The following is a 17,243-nucleotide window of genomic DNA, read 5'->3' as shown; positions in this document are numbered from 1 at the left end:
CTCCTACCTGTTCACTGGGAACACTTGGGATCTGAAGAGCTTTTTTTGCATTCAGAAATTTGTCCTTTGAATTAATATGAAAATTTAATTACAGTATTACTCGGGCTCTTGATAGAATCCGGATGCTTTCGAGTACAGATCCGCCGCCGTCGCCGTGTTTAAAAAGCCATCATTTGTATTTCATCTTACACTTTATAATCACTATTTCTGATGCTTTTCTTGCTTTAGAGATGTTCCTGCGAGCGATGAAAGGAAATGTGTTTTTGTGTTAATGTTTTGGGTTTAGTGGAGGATTAGTGTTGTGAATTGTGGGGTTTGGATCTGGAAGATAAGTTTGTGGAGAACACACAATGTGGCAAGCGTCCTTTCAAACACATCAGAGAGTCGGACCGCTGAGAGACCGCGTGCGACATCCGCACCGATCTGATTGCTGCTTCCTCTCCAGATCCTTTGCCATGTTTTATCCTCAAGGATAAAACCTGCTTAACTGGGCCTGGCTTGGTTTCTTTCTCCACATGCCTGACGAATTCAGGTCAGGTCCAGGTCAATGAAGAAAGAAGCACCTTTTAGATAAAAGTATTGAAAGAATGTGCTGTAAGTGTTCCAATCAGTGAGACTTGTAGTCAGAACTGAAGGGACATGGAAGAACTGAATGGGAGAATCAGGGTCTTCAAAAGACACAAAACGTCTGGATGTAAACACAAACGCTGTAGGCACTCGCACTATTGTTTCCAAGCAGACACATTGATTCGGCGCCGCATCAAAAGTATTCTCCCAAGAAAAAATAATATAATGAAGTCTATTCATATCCTGTATTGATTTCTCCGGATCGAATATAGTGTTGAACCTGTGGAGATTTGACTTTTCTTGGTTATTGAAGACAGGTACCAGGGCCTGATTTAAGTGAAGTGCAAAACCGTAAAGATAATCGTGTAGAGCTTCGGTGATACCTGCAGTCTTTCGGCTTTAAATTTCTATAAAAGTCAAGCAAATGTGTGCAAGAAAAGATGAATCATTCCATACAAATGATGCACGGGATCCTGGAGAACAGTAGATTCTTTATTAAAATCATAACTCAGTTCATCGCTGTGGTTCTTCAACATTCTGCACGGCTTGTGGATGTCGCAGTAATGTCAGATACACCGGCAGTGTCTGCGGCTCAGATTCGAAATTGAGAAGATTGAGATTAGAATTCGTAGATTTCGATATTTATTTTAGCAAATCAGTTCATCAGGACGGTTCATTCTTAAAAGTACTTGTTTAATCAGTGTTGTTGTATGATGGAGTGATTTACAAATGTTTCATCATTTAAGATAATTGCTTTAAATGAATGATTAATTTGCTAATTTTTACATCACTAGGATTTAAGACATATATGGATTACAAAAAAAGAGGCTGTAGCAGGGTTATTATAGTAACTAAAACTGAAACTAAAATTAAAACCATTAAAAAGGTTACTTGAATTAAAATAAAGATTAATAACTAAAATAAAATTGTCAAGGCAACATTTCTCATTTTAGTGTACTAAACTTGATGTACTAAAATAAATTAAAACAACAATAAAATTTAAGACATAAATAAAAATTATAGACATATATAAAAATTACTCAAATTAAAATGAAAACAGAAATTATTAAAAATAAAAACTTATTCGAAATATTAACAAAAACTACTGAATGATAGTATCGCAGTGATGCTAAAATAGCACTGATCTCTACCAAGTTTTGTTTAGATAATTTAAGTTTGAAATATTTTTTATTTTTAAACAACCAAAATAAAATGTTTTAGAAATGTTGCCTACCATGTTGGTTTTCTGTAAATATCCTCAAAATTTCAATATAGTGTAAAAAGAAATTAGATTTAAAAAGAAGTTACCTAACCAAATTGTTACATTTTGGAATGTTTCATTTAGTTTTAAAATAACATTTTAATTTAATATTTAAAAGTTTTTGTTTATAGAATGTATGTTTATATTTAGTGATATTGGTCCTAAAATTGTAAAAATGTATTAGTAATGTACCCAGTCTCGTGTTATTCCAAACCTGTGTAGATTTCTTTTTTTGTTTTTGCAGAACGAAAAATAAGATATTTTATTTTCAAGAATGGTAAGGTCTAAGTAACACTGAAGCCAAAAACTAGTGGTCGACCGATATCGGGTTTTTGACAGCCGATGCTGATATCTTGGAAATCAGGGGGGCCAAAATGAAGCCGATATAATTATTATATATATATTTTTATGAATATTTAAGACATTTGAAATCATTTGACAATGGATTAAAAAATAAATGTGTAAAATAAAAACACTTATACTTTAGATGGCAAAGTATTTTTACAAATACATTAATATTTAATAAAAAATATAATTAAAAAGGAAGTAAACTCAGTATTCTGGGAAGTTATTGTGCATTTTTCAAATAAAGCCTGGGTAAGAGTAATTTTACATACAATACAGAGAGAAAACAATATGAATATGACAGTGGGCAAATGCATAAAGTGAAGCATAATTTAAAATCACGAGTTTAAAGTTTAGAGCATTCAGTTCACACGGACCAATCGTCACACTGAGAACACGCGATCATGCTGGATAAAAACACACACTTCATAAGATCTCACAGCTGGATTCGACTGAGTTTGCAAGGTTTGTGAAATTAAATATTCATTAGCCATTCAAAGATTTGTTTAAATTATATAAATGCGTATTTTCTTAATGCTGACTGCAAACAAGAAAGTATTATAATGTTTGCCTTTCCATTATTAATAATATATTAATTAAGCATTATAATACTTTTTGTATACATTAATTCCTCTGTTTACCCAGTCTATCTGATTACTAGGCAGACTTCTATCCTTATTAGACAGAACTTGTAACAAGGACAGTAAACGAGGGAGAATGTGAGCACTGTGTGCACTGCCGCTCTCAGCGAAATAAAAGTCGAACACATTGACCAAGCAGAAAAAATTATCGGTTGATGCCGATATTTGAAAAATACTAAATATCGGCCGATATATCTCCCTGGGCGATGTATCTGTCGACCACTACCAAAAACCAATGAGATATTTAAAAAAAATTAATTATAATAATAATTGTGCGTGTGTTCTGAAGAAAACAGAAGAAAAATAATATCATTTAGAACAACAGTTAGTTGAGGAGTAAATGATGACAAATTTTCCTTTTTGGATGAACTGTCTCTTTAAAAACAAGTTTTCTTCTGTCTTAATTCACATTACACATTCACATTAGGGAAGTCGCGGCCTAGAGGTTAGAGAGTTTGACTCCTAACCCTAGGGTTGTGGGTTCGAATCTCGGGCTTGCAATACCACTTAGGTGCCCTTGAGCAAGGCATTGAACCCTAAAACTGCTCCCCGGGCACCACAGCATAAATGGATGCCCACTGCTTTTGGTGTGTTCACAGTGTGTGTGTGTGTGTGTGTGTGTGTGTTCACTGATCTGTGTGTGTGCACTTTGGATGGGTTAAATGCAGAGCATGAATTCTGAGTATGGGTCACCATATTTGGCTGAATGTCAGGTCACTTCACTTCACTTACACAGCATCATTTGACAAACCAGGAGAGCTGATAACCAACACTGCTGAAATGTTAACAGGTTTCTGCGAGCCCATGTACTTTGTTCTAACACTGCTAATATGATCTGCTTGTCGATCGATACTCTTTAGTTGATTCATTACCGAATACATTGCTTTGCTGTAACCCTGTAAGTGATCCGGGGCTCCTCATGGTGCCGTGTTGACTTTCATGCGTGTTAGTGGAAAATTTACCCACCTGTGTTTAGCGCCTGTTATTATTCCAGAAAAAAAAGTACAAAGATCTTGGAATGCCGCTATATTGAGAAAAAACCTAACACAGTCAAATTACTTTTAGTTACTGAAGCAATGATGTCAAACACTCACACTCACGGTGTTGTTGTAAAGTATAACATCTGCCGCTTTAATAAGATTGGGCTGTTATGATAGATTTTCGCCTGTCATAATGAGACAGTAAAATAGCTGCATTTAGTGGCAGCTGAAGAAGATCAGGACAGTGTTTTCATAGGGAGGTCTTTGGGGGCAATGGAGCAATATTTCACTAATGGCAGAGCTGGTTCAATCTTAATGATCCACACTGTAATTTGGGTCCTTCCCGGTGCATGTAAACAGTTGTGAGCTACAATAAAGGGACTGTCCTCAAGTAGTAGAAATGATTTATGGCCCAGAAAGCATCAAGATTTTGTAATTTCATTTCAAACTGCTTGACATTTCAAATGTTTCCGTAGAGAGGGGTGAAAAACAAAAGAATTGTAGAGAACAAAGCAAGCATTTAACAAGCAGACGGTTAGAATCTGCCCTGGGAAAGCACGTTTTTTACACTGTTGCTTTTGGATGCAGTTAGGTTACATTACAATAACATACTAGATCTAGGTGTTGTTGTTGTTTCTCATAAGGCATCGGGATTTTATAATTTTGTTCCGAAAGGCTAAGTTTTTCCATAGAAAGGGGTGAATTTTTATTTTTCACATTTTTCAACAACACAAAGTTCACTTTTAACAAGCAGCACTTTTAATAACTCGACTCCATAGAGCACCCAACATTTTTCCAGAGTTGCTTTTTGGTATATATATATTAATATTTTTTGTTTTTTTATTAATTACATATTTTAACCAGACCATTACATGATTAATTACATTAACTACTCATCATCTAGATCTAGATCATTTTAGGTACATGTTTAGATCATTTTAATTGCATACTTAATATTTTTGTACAACCGAAATAAAATGTTTTGGAAACATTGAAAAAATGACATCAATATAATGTCTAATGTTGCAAACTTTCAACCAAAATGTGAAATAATAACTTTTGTTGAATCAACAGAGATGGTCTGCTGTACATGGACAGCCCGATTCAAGTCATTCCACAAATTTTCAATGATATGGCCATTCTAGAACATAGAATCTGTGTCTGTGCATGAATATGGTAGATTTGGAATATGAATGGTGGATTTGGAACAATGCTTTTGAATATTTTTCTAGAGAATATACTGATACTCGATGGAATCCATTCGACTCTCTACTCTGACAATGTTTCCAGTTCCTGTGCTTGCCTCACAGTCCCTCAGTATGATGGACCCTCCACCACTTGTTATAGGGAGCAGGTGCCATTCGAAGCACCTCTGGTTGTGACCAATGTCCTCAGCACATTGTTCCAAAATAAATCTGGCTTGCCTAGATGAGCCTTTGCATAACTCATATGACTGTTTGTTGGCAGTACTCTCAAAAGGCTTTTTTCACATCACCCTTCCATTGAGCTGTTCCTTGTGCAAAGTGCGCTGGACTGTGGAACGATGAACAAAAACACTCTCAGCAGCCAGATGTTCTTGGAGCTCTTTGGAGATGGTCTGTGGTTTATCTGTGACCATTCAAACCAATTCTTCACCTTTGCCTTTCTGATATTTTTCTCAGCCTGCCACATCTTTCCTTGACAAGAACTGTTCCTGTGGCCTTCCATTTTCTAACTATATATCTGATTGTGGAGGCATCCTTCTCCTAATTCATATTGAAGAATTATCTTAGTTTTTAGGTCATTAGTGAGTTCTTTTGAGGTTCCCATTAGGGTTGGGCCGATAGACATCATTATGTCGCCGAATCGCTTTTTAGTCTCACTATCACTTTTGAGATTCGCAATCACACGTATAATGAATCTCTGTTATACTGTAGATCAGTGGTTCTTTAGTATTTTGTCGCGCCGCTCGCATCCGTTGTAGACATGGTGTTAGGAATCAATAGTTGTTTTCCCTTATAAGGATTCATGTTTCGGGGCACACAACTCCCGCCCCCGTTGATGTCATCGTCCATTGCGATGTTTCACTGTAGACATCGTCCAATGCCAAATTTGAAGAGATCGCCCAACCCTAGTTTCCACGTTGTTACTTTCAAGTAGAGAATCAAGGAGAAGCAAAGCACATACATGTATATATTTAAGAAATAATTGTAATATATATATTTATATATAATATACTGTAAGTTATATTTTATTATGATTTTATATACACATATAATATTTCTTACATTTATACGTGTGTGTACCTGCAGTTTATGTAATTGTAAACAAAAATATTGCAAGTATGAAAACTGCTAAAATTTATATTTATTTGCAAATTCAAATTTAATTGTATACAACAACAACAAAAAAACAGGTTTTCATAACATATCCAACATGTTTAAGTACTATATGTTTTATTAAACTATACTAAACGGTTTGCGCTATTATTATTATTATAATTTTTTTCATAATCAGTTTACATCAACATTAAAAAATATTGAAAATTGTTATTTGTTGACAATGTATGTTTTATGCCATAAATACAATAAACCTATGTCGCAACATCTGTGAATTTTATAAATATATATATATTCTGCTCTGCAGAACAAAAAAAGTCATATAGGTTTGGAACTAAATGAGGGTAAATGAGTAAATGATGACAACATTTTCCTTTTTTATTTTCCTTTTTTTTGGTGAAGTATATATTTAAAATTCACAGGCATTCCTGGTTTGTGACTACACATGAAAAAAGAAACGAAAGAATCGCTGCTTGCATCCGCTGACATAAGGGTAAAGGTTACACTCTCTTCTTAGACACAATACTAGACTGTATTGACTAAATATAGTCCCCTAGTTCAGTGGCTTGTGAAACCTATTTACTTCCAGTGACTTCTATAAAGATACAGTCTTTTACCTGAAGCGCTAGACAAAATGTCAGTTGCTCGTATTTTCCCGGTGTGTTGGCCAATCTAATCAAAAAGGACAAGAGCTTCATGAATAGTCATTGTAACATTTGGATGCCAAACTGAATCTCTTTTGGAGGGGATTTTATTGCAGGAAAATAAAAGAGCAGATAGAAAAAGAGGAGTGTGAGAGAGAGAAAGAGAGAGCAAGATGAGGGTATAGGGAGATTTGAAAGAGCAGAAGCGCTGAATCTAAAAGCGTCGGAGATCTCAAAAGGAGTTGAAATCAATGCACCACCACAGTTTTCAGAGCAGATAAAAAGGACCTGCCGTCTCAATTGCCTGGAAACTACTTAGAAATTCTCACTTCAGATTTATTTCAGGACTCATTAGCCACATTAGCGCTAAATACTCCGGGTCAGGATATCTTTGATGTTCTGCATCAAATGAAAAGCAATAATGGGCAGCGACTTCTGTTCACAGAGCAACAAGCCTCGGATTTCACAGCCTCATCAGACACAGGATCACGCCGTTTAGTCTTGTTTGCAGTTCTTTTCATCATAATGAATCATTTGTTAGCTCAAATCCCACGTTTTTCTTTAAATGAGTCTGTAAAGACAGAACAAAAATGGTCATGGCACATATCTATTCATAGCTGTTGTTTTTTTCTGATAGACCACAATAGACCACCTATCCTCCCTCCGTAAGTCCCTGATCCTCACATACCTGTGAATGTGTACGGCATTCTGCTCTGTTAACTGCAATAATTACGAATCAATTGTTAAACTACTCGCCAGGCATCAGTGGACTTGTGTATTTGTTGATGTTAAATCAAGGTGAAATGTCATCAAACCGAATTGGAATCACTCACAAAACAAACGTTTGTTTGTGGCGTGTAGATACGAACTGTGGCGTAAACGGAGAGAGAAACAAGTTTTATGCAAATGAGAATCCTAATGAAAACATATCTCTCAGAAATGAGCTAGCCAGGGTAAATGCCTCCATTTTCTCAGCGTGAGGCATGCCGTGTGGGATTTCATTTTGACTATACAAATGACACGGCACAGCCAATAATCTGCGGCTCCTTCCCCCTGAGAAAGTCTGCTTTTACCAGAGGGAGTAAGGCTGGGAATTGTTAGGAATTTAATGATTCTGGTTCTGGTTACAACTAGGGATTTGGGTTCCTTAATGATTACATTTGCTGCCTCTTTCCCACTAAACAAAAACAATATTTTTGCTACCATATTTTTGTACGATTTTTTTTTATTTTATTTTCTATTAAAGTGCCATTTATTACAATGTTAAGCATCCAAATGTGCAACTTTAACTGCTCTGGTGCTAATGCTACTCTCACTAGCATGCATAATGGCACTGGTTCTCAAAGTGTGCAACATGCCCCTTAAGGAGAACTGGACGTATCGTAAAGGCTTTATTAGTTGTAATATTCATTTATATCATATTTTATTTAATAAAATTTTATATTGTTATTTTGTTGCTTTCATATCACACCAGCAAAGGAGAATTATTTTTTTATATGCCTGTATTTTATAATTGCAATATTTTATGTATTTTTTGCAAAACAGAAACACACACACACACATATATATACAGTACAGACCAAAAGTTTGGACACACCTTATTCAAAGAGCTTTCTTTATTTTCATGACTATGAAAATTATAGATTCACACTGAAGGCATCAAAACTATGAATTAACACATGTGGAATTATATATGGAATTATATACATAACAAAAAAGTGTGAAACAACTGAAAATATGTCATATTGTAGGTTCTTCAATGTAGCCACCTTTTGCTTTGATTACTGCTTTGCACACTCTTGGCATTCTCTTGATGAGCTTCAAGAGGTATCACCTGAAATGGTCTTCAACAGTCTTGAAGGAGTTCCCCGAGAGATGCTTAGCACTTTTTGGCCCTTTTGCCTTCTGTCTGCGGTCCAGCTCACCCCTAAACCATCTCGATTGGGTTCAGGTCCGGTGACTGTGGAGGACAGGTCATCTGGCGCAGCACCCCATCACTCTCCTTCTTGCTCAAATAGCCCTTGATGCCTTCAGTGTGACTCTACAATTTTCATAGTCATGAAAATAAAGAAAACACTTTGAATGAGAAGGTGTGTCCAAACTTTTGGTCTGTACTGTATATATACACACACACTTGTATATACATATAATGTACAGCATAAATGGGTATTATAACTTAAAATGTATATTGTTATTATTATTATTGTGCATGAACTGTTGCTTGCAACACAAAGTGTGTCTTTTTTCTCTCCAGTTTTTAAAATAATCAAAATGTCATCGCAGGGCACAAAAGGGTGTTAAATTGCTTCAGACTGATAACTTATGGTTCTTTGTGACTGATTCTTTTGCAAATTCTACTCCCCTGATTGCGCTGTTTGTTGCATGTGATCAGCAACAACAATGCAGTTGAAAACAAGTGTCTAGTTATTGTGTTTGTGTATTATTTTGCCTCTATGTATCATCACATTCAATTCCGAATATTCAGTAGCAGTGCAGGAAACATAATCTATAGTATTTTTGTGCGCTTTGTCTGCATCTATGGAGGACCGAAGACGTTCAAGTTCAAGATGTTGAGAACTGTCAAAGGAATAAAAATCAATCAAAAAAATTGAACTGGTTATGAATAAGAACCTTTTATCAAACCCGATCCTAGATATCGGATACAAGCTCGGAGAGAGCGTCTGCGTGTCGAGTCAGGAACCAGCTGTGAGCATTTGCAAAGCGACTGAATGCTAATCCTGTGAAAGAAGGCAGTTCTCGGGCCCACTTCGGCTGTCAGATCGGCGATAGCGCCAGGAGATAAGCGTGTCTTATCTCTTTCCTTAAGATGCGGTGTGACTGCCATCTGAAGTGTCGTAGACACTTGCACAAAGCCGGGCTTCAAGCGCTCCCTGCGTATCACAGTCACTGAGCAACACAAGTGTAACAGAGTCAATAGAAAGGGCTCGCACGCACGCTGATGTGTGGTTGATGAGTGTGCATAAGCTCTGCGTTATCGGCCTCGCATGTGCCCTGCCGGTAATGAGAGAATCAGTTAGACTTCTCTTAAGGTCAGTTGTATTCAGCATGTGAGCATGTGCATCGTGGTTCTGCTTTGATTCAGCATGCTGACGTTTGTCTTTTGTAGCTTCATTTGAAGGATGGCACATGTTTTAATGACCCCCGTTTCTTTTTCTCCCTGGATGTGCATATATATTTATTTGCATGTGTTTGTTATTGTGCATATACAACAACTTAAAGGGATAGTTCACATAGAAATTATAATTCAGCCTTTATCTACTCATTTACTCAAAGGAATGCAGATTTATAAGCACAAGTGTGAATAAAAAGCATCATAGAAGTATCATAAATAAAAAGTGACAATTGGTCACAAGATGCTGCTTGTATATTTTTTTTTATGCAAAAACAAAGTGGCCAGTACATGAAAAATTGTGGCGGTACAAAGCTGATCTGCAGAAATATTTAATTTTATTTCCATTTTTTTTTTTTATTAGTAGGAATTTTGTTTTATTTATTTGTCTTGGTTTTAGTTTTTACCCAGTTTTTATTTCATTTAAATTTTTACTTTTTATTTATTTATTTATGTATTTATTTTTGTAGTTGAATTTATTTTATTTTAAAAATGTTTTTTTATTTGTAAATGAATTTATTTATTTATGTTTACAGTTACATGTAAATTCTCTGGACAACCATTTCAGTGATATATGTCTGTTGTAGGAATATAAAAAAAAAATGCTTACAGCAGCTTTAAGATGGTGTCATTCTGTCATGATGTTGCATGTATGTGGAGGTGTAATGTGCGTTTTTCTTTTAGACATTTTGCCTTTTTATTCATAGCATAGAGAGGACAGGAATGTTATAGGACATGGAATTGGGAAATGTTGCAAGTCGGATTTAAACTTGCATTGTCCATACGTGCACGAATCACTAGACCACAGCTCTAACTCACACTGTTATTAAAGAAACTTGTGTTTTTCACACAGGTGTGTAGTGCAATACAAAACCAGGACTTCACCGTGATCGAAGACTACTGCACTGGTCTGAAAGCCTTGCTCTACCTCAAAAGCATTGAGGAGCTCCAGGACTGGGACGGCCAGTCACCTCCTACGGCCCGCCATCAGAAAGGAAAGCCTGTGGCCACACTGGAGGAAGTCAAAGGAAGGGTAAGAGACTTCCCAGCCGATTTAAAACACCCTTTTACTAATAATTACCCCTCCCCGACTTTCCTCTCACGTTGTTTTCCTTATTACAGTCCTCCGACATGCCATTAAGGAGCTAAACGCATTTCCCATAATTCTTCAGTTTTAGGAACAAGTGCTCATTAACGCACCATTAGCGTTAAACCCGTGTACTTGCATCCATCCATTTACTTGTTGTTAGTTTGTAAAAATCCACATAATAACAGTGCTGTCCAATACGCAAAGTGGCCACTTGCACTTCTGCAATCTCAAAGGTGAAAGAACATTATAGGGCAGCTCTTAGTCGGTATCCTCCTGTTTTACTTTCTTCTGGTAAAAGGAAGCACTTGGTGCAAAATGAGCACTAAGGTCAAAGTACGCCATGCCGATCTAATTCTACCACGGTTGAATCAAGCTTTGACTTAGAGGAGAAAATAATTGGTTTATTGTATATCGTATATAACTCTTATTCCTTCTTTTTCCTGGCACATGCCATTTACATAACAGCAAGCAAAATAAATATAGAAACACAAAATGAGATTCGACAAAGGCAGTTGTTCACGCATTTAATGGTTTGTACTTCACGTGTACATGCAGCCATCGGTAATCTCGCTCATTATTTGTGCACAAGGAATATTCGGTGGCATGTAAATGAGCAAAACTTCAGTAAACTCCTTTCAAAGTGGCGAATTAAAGGCCTTTATCAGATCACGGCCTTTCTGCTCATACACCAGCCGAGGGAAAAGCTTTGAAGCCCGCCTAGTGTTTTCTAACGCGCTAGCTGCGACTTCTCAGCTTCTGACTGCAAGGCGGCTCAGCGCAATAGTTAAGATGCTAATGCAAAATGAGCATTGGGGAATGAAGCAATAAATCGAAAGAGAAGCAGGCAGTGATAAGTGTAAGTCATTTTCATGTCGGCAGGACATTAGTGATGGAATTGGTGCAACGATAACATTGGTGTTGGGAAAGCTGAAGGAAGATGTGGAGTGTTGTGTAGAAACATCACTACGGTCCACGTGTCCCCCGGCAGTGTTCAGCGTTCCTGCTCCAAAGAAGGAAAAGTCAGTGAGCGTACGGGTCACAGGGATGTCCGGTTGACAGGATGTCTTTTGTAAACTGAGAGAGGGGAAGAAAAATCAATGAACATTAGACCATGTAAGCATTGTACTTCACATCTGCTATTGTACTGCTATTGCTACTTCTCTGTCAGATGGATATATAAGACAAAATAGATTGCCATTTCTTAAGGAAAAATACCAGTTCTTGCGTGGAGATGTGTGATAAAAATGCATTCTGCAATTATGCATATCAGTCTTGAGGTCCAAGTCAAAGAAGATTTGTTTTATTTAGACCAAGACGTTTTTTGATCTTCAGTCAAATAGGGCGTATTATCCTAAATTTATTTTTCAAAATATTGTTAAGAAATTAATATGCGCTAGATTAATCAAAGTACTAAATGAGGATTGGTAAAGAAAAATGTATGAGGATTGCGAAATGAGCCATGAGCCAAGAGGAAGCTCAACAAAGGACACTTTGCTTCCTTTCTTCCTGTAAACAAAACTTGGTTCTCACGAGATCATATTCATATTCTCACCGAAGTTTACTCTAAACATACTAGTTAGCAGAGGCTAGAGATTGCGGATTATGAAGTTTTAAATATGCATATTATTCTTACAAAAACACATCGATTCACTTCAGGAGGCTTTGCATCACACAAATAAATTACTAAAAAAAATAACAAATGTGAAAATAGAAAATAAATTACAGTATTACTGTTTTTACTGACAAATAAATACAGCCTTGGAGAGATTTTAAAGTTAACTTATTGATAAAAAAATTTAAAAAAAAAAATAAAATGGTAGAAATTATCTTAAAAATAATTTAAAAACATTAGAGGCACAAAAATTTCTTTTTTTCTTTTTGTTGGATTCACCCATTAAACCCTTTTCAAACCGATGTTCTTATTAAAAAAAGTATTTTCTGAATGTTATTCATTAAACTGTATCATCATTCTAGTTTTAAAGGATAGATTACAGTTTTAAATAATGTTTAATTATTGTGTATATTTCTACATTTTCTTAATTATAATTGTTGAAATTTTAAAATCACTGTAATTTTTTTGCATATTTTAGTCTATTTAAAATTTTTAATAGGTAATCAAATCTATTCCCAATAGTGTTGTCATTATCATCACATGAGACATTTTAGAGAACATGTATTTATTTGATTGTATTTTGTTTTGTTTCTGTTAGTTTTCCAGAAGCGCTCACATTCATAGGTCCAAAGAGAATTGAACTGCTCATTAACATTTACCATGTCCGAGGCGTTGCTCAAAAAAACAAAAAAGTGAGAAAAATCATTACCATCCCAAGTAGTGTATCTGGACCATTTCAGTCCCTGTATTCAAGATGTGTATGATTTGAAAAACATCTGATTTAAAACACAATCTTTTAACAGGATGGAAACATTGTATAAGCAGTGGCTCCGTGACACAAACACACATGCTCCATCTGTTCGACTTTCTCCCTAACCAGGGCAAGTGTGAGGCAAGACAACCTTGCTGAAGGCTTCATTACCATTATAGTCCTGTCAGGCAACACTGAGCCACACAGGCAGCCAGACTGCTGTTTACAAGTGTTAATACCCCCACGGTCCGGCCAAGCCGAGAGAAAGTGCATCAGATGACCAGCAGACACACAAACAGCCAACAGTTTCAGTGTTGCACTTCCTAAGCGCAGCGTTTTCGAAATGGCAGCGAAAAACCAACCGCACATCCCCTGAGAGGACGAGGCTCGCTGCCTCGGCAAGAAGAAAAAAATAAACTTGTCTTTCGCTGAACGCTCCCTTAGGCTCTGCTTTATCAACCACAGTGACTTCAGAGCTCTCGTCTTCTTTCCTTCTTGTTGTGCAGTGATCAAACTGCCTTTTTTTTATTCTTTGTGGCTAAGAAATGTTCTCGTACCCCTCGCTGTCCTCCATCACCCTGTCTTATCGCTTCTGTCTTCAGTTTGGCACTGTTTTTCCGTGGTCTCCCTCCCTCTTTTGCTCTCTGTCTCTCAAGCTTTATATAAAGCGTGTCTGGGCTGGTGCTCACTGTTCTCAGATTCATCCAGCTTGCCACAGGTGAGCTGTCAGTCAGCGCAGGGGTTGTCTAAGAGCGGGCTGACTGGTAATATCAGTCTGGAGTCCTTCACTGGAAATATTACATTGTCCCAACACAGGCTCTGCATTTCAATTTCCTGCCCATGTTTTCTATTGCCGTGCAAAATTAATAAAAAAATAACTTGAAATTCAATAGAGGTACTTCAAAAGACATGCAAGATTTTTTATCACAGCGTTTGCAAGGCAAGTAGTTCATTGAAATACCTCGCACTACTTTTTATTATTATTCTTACACTTTTTCAATCTGACCAGTTAAGACACAGACTCAATTTATGTATGGCCTTAGGTTGCTTTTTGCTTTTTTAAAATAAAATAAATTAATTCTGACTGGACGAATCATCTATAAAGTCATTAACCACACAGTCTATATTAATGTGGCAAGTTTGTGCATTACAAACTATATTACTTGGCGGAAGAGTTTTTTAAAACGTATTATTTTATATATTTGTATAACTATTATTTAGCATTTATAATTAATTAATACTAAAAAATAAATGTAACAGTTTTTTGAACAATGATGTCTTGTATTATACAGGTCCTTCTCAAAAAATGTGCATATTGTGATAAAGTTCATTATTTTCCATAATGTAATGATAAAAATTTAACTTTCACATATTTTAGATTCATTGCACACCAACTGAAATATTTCAGGTCTTTTATTGTTTTAATAATGATGATTTTGGCATACAGCTCATGAAAACCCCAAATTCCTGTTTGAAACCTGTTTGAACATGTTCATTGAACATTCATTTTCGCCATTCTGTTCGATGATGTCAGTGGATCATCCCCCCCCCCCCAAAAAAAAAAAACCCATCCCATTTTTTAATCTAGCTGCTCAATTGCAATCATGTTTACTTTAGGGGACAAATGGGGTCATTTGGGCATAAAGCTGTGAACGGGCCAGAGGAGAACAGTTTAGAGCACTGCTTTAGTGCACATTAAATATGAAGCGACTCAGCCGGCTGCTGTCCTGTTTGCCTGGCCCGAGTGAAGACGTACTGTTATTACCAAGCGACATGTCCGACTGCTCAGTGGGGTCTTTCATTAGCCCTCTCTCATATCTGACCCACGAGACAATGGCCAATCAGTGAAGTGACATTCAGCTAAGTATGGTGACCCATACTCAGAATTTGTGCTCTGCATTTAACCCATCCGAAATGCACACACACACACTGTGAGCACACACCCGGAGCAGTGGGCAGCCATTTTTTATGCTGCGGCGCCCGGGGAGCAGTTGGGGGTTCGATGCCTTGCTCAAGGGCACCTAAGTCATGGTATTGAAGGTGGAGAGAGAACTGTTCATGCACTCCCCCACCCACAATTCCGTCCGGTCCGAGACTAGAACTCACAACCCTTCGGTTGGGAGTCCAACCCTCTAACCATTAGGCCACGACTTCCCACAATGCATAATACGCTGCTAGCGTCGTTCAGGGAGTTTTCAATGCCGCAAAGGCTTAAAACAAGTTACAGTTGAATAAATATTGGGTCATTATATATACTTCAATGTTATCTGCATAAAACTCAGATATAGTACACAGTTTTAAGTGCATTAAATAGTTGCTCTGAGTTATGGTTCAGAATTATGAGACCATGAGTTAGAACTTGCCTTTCATTAAACCAGACACAGCTCCATGACTTTTAAATAGCAGGCCACAAAATTATTACACGGCAAATAAGCAAGTATGATGCACGGCATGCTGGGAGTGCGGAGTTGAAAGCTTTGCATTAATGAGCTTAAGAGTATGTCTTGGGGCCGGGGTCTTAACTTTGGCTGTCTCCCAGGGCATCCCCTCTCTGTCTGTGGTTTATGCCGGTTCTCCCCAAAGTCTCTCGCAGTGTCATGTGGAAACAAGATGAAGGAAAAACATTGGGGTTGTAAAAGACTTTGTGTGTCGTCCTGGGTTCAAATTAATGAGGGCTGAATGCTCTTGAGATAAATTTAGGTTTTCATATTTAATTATAGCCTTCTGCAGTGGTTGAGTGCGGATAAATCACATGATTATTGTGCTTCGGGGTTGTTTATAGCATACTTTATGGTTTTTATTTTTGACTCATCATGAGTTTATATCTTTTCCTAATGGCAATGTGCAGTTGAAAGAGAAGTAAGACTTAATAGTTGGATCAGTGTTCGGCTGGGAAACGACTGCTTTGAACCAGCGTCGCTCTTTCATGTAGGTAGCTTTGTCACTGCCTGTCTTTGAGTTTTTCACCTTCAGACTTGTTGCTTGACACCCGCTCTCTGTGCATGAATAAATCAGATGAGCGAAAGATTAACATCTTTTGATCAGCCATCGCACTGACATCGACTCCGACACTAAATGAATGTTTTATTTTGTATATGAGACGAAAAACGATATACAAATGCACGATCTTTGCCGTCTCTTGCCAAGAAATGTCATCTTGTGGCTTCGCATGAACTGTAATGTGGAATGTCTTTAGATCTGATTGTAGTTTGATCTGGAATGTGGTTGTGTGATGCATGTTTCCCAGGTTCGGCATCAAGCGCTACAGGGATAGTTCGTGTGAAAATGAACTTTCTGTCATCAGTTATTCGCCATCATGTCACATGACTGGTTTTCTTCTTTAGAAGCAGAAAACAAAGAAAAACTGTGCTTTGAAAAATGTTTGAAAAACTCTTTTTATCCGACCAATGAAAGTCCAGAAATACTGAAAATACTGGGACTTTTTATTAACATGCATTTCACGAAATAAAAAAAGTCCCACGTTTGGAGCGATATAAAGATGAGTAGACATTTTATTTTTATTTCTGGGGGAACTCTTAAGTGGTTGAAAGGCTGTTTAAACTGGAGAAGAATTAAGGTTATTTATTTATTTTATTTATTTATTTTTCTAAAATAGCAGTTATAAATGTGATGTATATTGATCTACAATTACACTAAAATTCAAAAGTTTGGGGTCAGTAAGAATTGTATTATTTTTAATAAAAATAATAATAGTAAAATATAAAAAGAAATTATATTTACTGTATGACTTTCAGTGAAACATTTATACTGACTACAGATGTTTTAATTAATTTTTAAGTATGAATTCTTTTATTTGACTCTTCCCGGGCTGGAAATCACAATTTAAATGTCATTTTTTATATTTATTTGTATACCCTGAAAATAATAAATGTATTCCGCAAAG

At 36.6% G+C, this 17,243-nt stretch overlaps 1 protein-coding gene across 3 annotated transcripts in view; it reads left to right on the top strand.

Annotated features, from left to right (window-relative positions):
• Positions 1-17,243, top strand: part of LOC127946544 (dihydropyrimidine dehydrogenase [NADP(+)]) — a 156,843-nt gene that overhangs the window by 132,068 nt on the left and 7,532 nt on the right. For 2 of the 3 annotated variants that reach the window (XM_052543194.1, XM_052543195.1), the window contains one exon: positions 10,740-10,919. In XM_052543194.1, coding sequence (XP_052399154.1) covers positions 10,740-10,919 — 180 coding nt within the window. Of the gene's footprint in view, positions 1-10,739; positions 10,920-17,243 lie in introns of those variants that run through there. The other variant, XR_008151117.1, reaches the window with a different exon arrangement.

Source organism: Carassius gibelio, chromosome A24 (genome assembly GCF_023724105.1).
Source record: "Carassius gibelio isolate Cgi1373 ecotype wild population from Czech Republic chromosome A24, carGib1.2-hapl.c, whole genome shotgun sequence".
In the NCBI taxonomy this organism is placed as follows: domain Eukaryota; kingdom Metazoa; phylum Chordata; class Actinopteri; order Cypriniformes; family Cyprinidae; genus Carassius; species Carassius gibelio.
The sequence above is the reverse complement of the archived record's forward strand: the minus strand, read 5'-3'. Positions and strand labels throughout refer to the sequence as shown.